The sequence below is a fragment of the Otolemur garnettii genome, unplaced genomic scaffold (assembly GCF_000181295.1).
Source record: "Otolemur garnettii isolate 467f Iridium unplaced genomic scaffold, OtoGar3 scaffold00128, whole genome shotgun sequence".
Classification (NCBI taxonomy): Eukaryota; Metazoa; Chordata; class Mammalia; order Primates; family Galagidae; genus Otolemur; species Otolemur garnettii.
The window spans coordinates 2422095-2426880 of NW_003852523.1; the positions used below are offsets into that span (position 1 = coordinate 2422095).

The 4786-nt window shown below is 55.4% G+C and overlaps 1 protein-coding gene across 1 annotated transcript in view; it reads left to right on the plus strand.

Annotated features, from left to right (window-relative positions):
* PDE9A (phosphodiesterase 9A) overlaps nucleotides 1-4786 on the plus strand; it is a 34420-nt gene that overhangs the window by 16438 nt on the left and 13196 nt on the right. Inside the window, exons 6-7 of the mRNA XM_023518107.1 lie at nucleotides 695-769; nucleotides 4562-4648. Of these exons, the coding sequence (XP_023373875.1) occupies nucleotides 695-769; nucleotides 4562-4648 (162 nt within the window). The remainder of the gene's footprint in view (nucleotides 1-694; nucleotides 770-4561; nucleotides 4649-4786) is intronic.

Consider the following 4786-nt stretch of genomic DNA (forward strand, 5'->3'; position numbering starts at 1 on the left):
TAAGTGGCTTCTGAGCAGTGTTTGAATGTGTGCCAGGTGGCTTGTTCCCCTTGACTTCACTTTATTGTATTTTCACTGTGGGGCTTGTTGAGATCTAATTTACATGCGGTGAAGTCCCTCTCGTGGCGCCCAGCGATGTGAGCTTTGACAGGCGTGTGTAGTCAGGGGCCCTCCACCCATGAAGATACAGGCTGTTCCATTGCCCAGATACTCCCTGCTGCCCCTTGCCCTGCCCTGCCAACTGCAGTGGGATCTCTGTCCCTGAGTTTGCCCTTCCAGAAGAATGTAGCCTGTTCATCAGAGCAGATAGCTTTGAAAGGAAATAGAATGGCTTGACACCTGTTAGGGCACTGGCCACATACACCGGGGCTCGTGAGTTCGAACCCAGCCCAGGCCAGCTAAACAATAATGACAACTAAAACAAAAAAATAGCCAGGCGTTGTGGTGGGCGCCTGTAGTCCCAGCTACTTGGGAGGCTGAGGCAAGAGAATCTCTTAAGCCCAAGAGTTTGAGGTAGCTATAAGCTGTGACGCCACCGCACTCTATCGAGGGCGACATAGTGAGACTCTGCACCCCCCTGCCCCCAGAAAGGAAAGGAAACAGGAGAAAGTGCCCACCGTGTACATCTGTGGTCACAGCCTTTGTCTCTGCTCAGAGGCCCGGGGCTGGTTAACCCTGACCTGTGTCCTTCCAGTACCTGCTATCTCCTGAGACCATCGAGGCCCTTCGGAAGCCAACCTTTGATGTCTGGCTTTGGGAGCCCAACGAGGTAAGTGAGGCCACGGGACCAGGATGGGACCATCCCCACTGCCCCTCTCACTCTGGGCTTTCTCCCTTCTGTTCTTTTTAAAGAAAAATAGCCCAATGCTCCAAGTTTCAGCTCAAGCTGACACTTTATAGGACGGCCCGGGAGTTAGCCCTGGGGGCAGGGGATGCCCCGAAGAGAGGAGCTCACTGGACCGGGCAGGTAGCCTTTGCCCCAGCTGCTGCCAGTGCAGAGCCCCAGGGGCCACAGCAACTCTGCAGGCCGAGCCCCCTGCCTGAAGCAAATGTCTCCTGGAGAAGGAGCTTCACCCAGAGCTATCAGCAAAGGCAGGTCATGGGCAGTGGGGTCACACCAGACCAATAGGATCATGTGCCCCCTCTGCAGCAAGATATTTTTTTTAAATTTCCCATTTGCTAGGAAACACAAACATGGAGATTTTTTGGTTTAGTTTCATTAGCTAATAATATCAGGCCCCTCTCTTTCTTCATTCCAAGAAAAGAAAAAATTCCCTCCTCACTGACATCAGGCCAAGCTAGTTTCAACCTGCCCAAACTCCAAGGACACTTTCCAGCCTTCCAGAAACTCTAACAAGCAGAGGCCCCAGTGAGCGCACCTGCACCCCACTTGGCAGCTGCAAGGCCCCAAGGGCAGGCAGTGGGGTCTTGCACTATATGGTTCACACATGGTGGCCAGTGCCTGGGGCGCTGGCATCTCCTAAGTGACCCACTTTTGCCGTCACGGTCTCCCAGAACAAGGACAAACTCAGCAGCACTGGCCAGAAAACGAAAAGTGGAGCGACAGCTGCACCCCGGCGCCCAGCGGCCGTCAGAGCAACTCTGCGTGGAGCAAACCTGCCCAGAACACTCAGTCACCACGTGGCCCGGTGGCTCCCCACCCCTGAGAGTTGAGAGCAGTTCAAGGTCACAGGACAGCAGGCCTCCCTATAATCTTGCAGGAGGGCAGGTTGGACACCGCAGGATAGTTAGGACACATGGACACTTGCGCCCAGCCAATGATCAAACGCCACTTCTGCAACATTGCCCTGAAAAATTACAGTCCCCAAGGTCACTATCACTTCAGTCCACTGGAAGGTAGAGCAAGGCCAGGGGCCACTGATGGCGCAGCATCCAAGTGGAGAACGGTCCGTGCTATTGTTTCTGCTGCCATCCTCCAGGGAATCCATGGGTCTGCCGTGGCTGCAGGGTGCCGGTCACCCCAGGAGGTTGAAGGGTCTGCAGTCACAACCACTATTGGGAGGTGTGGGGCATGGACAAGACCGCAGCTGCTCCTGCCGCTAGAGTTGGGCTTTGCCCAGCAGATCTCCAGAGCACCCCAGAGACCAGTGAGGGTTCCTGAGCTGAGAAGTATTCAGCTGCCCACTGGTGACAAGCCAGAGATGCCCAAAGACAGGAGCCGTGGCCTCTGGGAAACCTGGGGATGCAGGGAACTTGGAGTGAGAATGGCAAAGAGACACTCAAGGACAGACCTCAGCCAGCGTCTCCACGGCCCAGCCCACCTGGGAAAGCCAGCTACTGCCCAGGAAGTCCCAGGCCCCTGCCAGCAGGTGGAGCAGCTAGTCACCAGCGCCTGGGCCCGTGTCCTTCCCGTCACAACCCAGACGGGGGCGCCACTTCTCCTGGCATCTTCTTTTTTTTTTTTTTTTTTGCAGTTTTTTGGCCAGGGCTGGGTTTGAACCCACCACCTCCTGCATATGGGACCAGCGCCCTACCCCTTTGAGCCACAGGCGCTGCCCGGCGCCATTTCTCTCTGCCATGTCCCTCTGCCCTGGTGGGGCCTCCTCCGGTGGCCGCCTCCAACCGGCACAGAGCTCGAAGGCTGCAGGATGCTCTGGCTGTCGAGGGTCCCCCACGCTCACAGTTATGCCCCTGTCCTCTGCAGCCCAGGACCCACCACGGTGTCTGCTCACTTGCTTGCCTGCCCAGGCTCACCCAGACACAACAGACTCATTCATTGTCACTCCTGCTCCACACACGCCATGGAAGTGGCGCCAGATGGCTCCGTCTGCCGATCATCTTGGCCCTCGACTCTGTTTTCATAGCACTTGCCTCAGCTCTGTGGGGCTGCCATGCATGCGTCTGGGCTGCCGGGGCAGAGAGCAAGGGGTTTCCAGGCTGCAGCCCTTCTGGTCTTAAAGCCAGCCTCTAGGACAGTAGGAAGATGGATAGCTCTGGACAGTAAGGTGATCTGGACCTGGGTGATCTGGGCAGCAGCCTGCAAGCCAGCCACCGGTCTTCCTGCCACCGTGAAGGGGCTCCTTGAAAGCCACCACCTAAACTTGGCACCCTGCACATTATCTAACCCATGTCTGTACTGTCCCTCCAGGAAGTATATGCTCAACGCCACAGAATTCTCTGCTTCCTTCAGAGCCAGCCCCTGGACGCTGGGATTACAGGATTAGATTTACAAAAATTTACCTCACTTGCAGTGTTTCTAAGCCTACACATTGCACAATAAGTAAAAGTGGGATTTTGGTAGCATGCGCTGCCCTGGCTTGCTCAGGCCACCGTAACAGAAGCAGAGATCTGGGCTGGACAGACATCCATCCTAACGGCTCTTCCAGAGGCCAGAAGTCCAGGCCCGAGGTGCTGCCCCAAGCATGTCCTCCTGGGGCCTTTGTCTTTGGTTTGCAGACGGCCACCTTTTCAGAGGGTCCTTGGGTGATGGTTCTGCACATGCGGACTGCTGTCTCCTCTCCTCTCCTAAAGCCTCTAGTTCCGTGGGACTATGGTCCACCTCGCCACTTTATTTGACCTTCGTTCCTCCTTAATGACCCCTTTCTCCAAACACAAGCATAGCTGGGTTGAACTGCAATGTGCTGATTTTGGGTGGTGCAGTTCAGTCCCTGACACTCACTTCTGGGAGAAATTCATGCAGTGCCCAGAGACAGCTGGAAGCCCACAGGTTCCCGCAGGGACAGCCCAGTGTCCTCCTAGGCAGGAGGCAGGCCTGGGCGTGCAGCCTGGCGGAGGATCCTCCCAGGACTGTCTGCTCTGCCCCCATTCTGTGGACCTTCTGCCTCCCTGGACTCTCCATCCGATGGCAAGCCCCACTTTTGTCTAACTCTCATTTTTAAAAATCATTTGATCTTTTCCTCCTGAGCTTAATTAGCTCCGAAGCACTGAGCTGTGTTCAAATAGATCTTTAACAATGACCATAAACCCTCTTTGGGACTGAAAACAAAATCTATTTCAGCTTCAACAGGGGTGTCTGTAGCAGGCAGTTCACTGAAATAAGGACTAGGAGGGCAGCACCCACCTTCCGAACAGAACTCTACCGAGGGTGACATGAGATTCTGTCTCAAAAAAAAAAAAAAAAAGAAAGGTCTCTGGTCCCAGTGGGGCTCTAGAGAGGCATGACTAAGCATTTTTGGGGGGGAAGAGGGATGTAAGTCATTAAAGTTCCTTGAATCCCAGCCTCGGGCAGGGACCTTTCTCCCCCCACATCCAAGGCACCTGGTTTCCAGGTGTGCACCTTCAACTACTAATCTCCTGGGATTGTTCTCCATGTGCAGGAATAAACAACATCCCTTTCTGGACTGGTCACTGGCAATGGGGGGGCGCCCCTCACCCCATCACTGTCCCCTCCTGCACAGAGCTCTCGTTGACTTCCAACCCAGCTCCTCCACCCTCAGGAGAGCCCCAGACACTCTCTCAGACAACCGCCCATCTGAATGGTCTCAAAAGGGCCATCAAGAGGCTTCTCAGGCCAAACCCCAGTCTGACCCTGCTCCAGGGGACCCTCTGGAAAGGGGCTTACCTCCTTCTGTGTCCACAGATGCTGAGCTGCCTGGAGCACATGTACCATGACCTGGGCTTGGCCAGAGACTTCAACATCAACCCCATCACACTCAAGAGGTGGCTGGTGAGTACAGGCCCCCCACGGCCTTCCTAGGTACGTAGGGTCACCCATCATAGGGGATGGGTTGTCTGGGCAGCGTCCTGATGAGGCCAACAGAGGTGGCATGAGCATGTGTGGGATGTAAGAGTTGGGGGGGGGAGA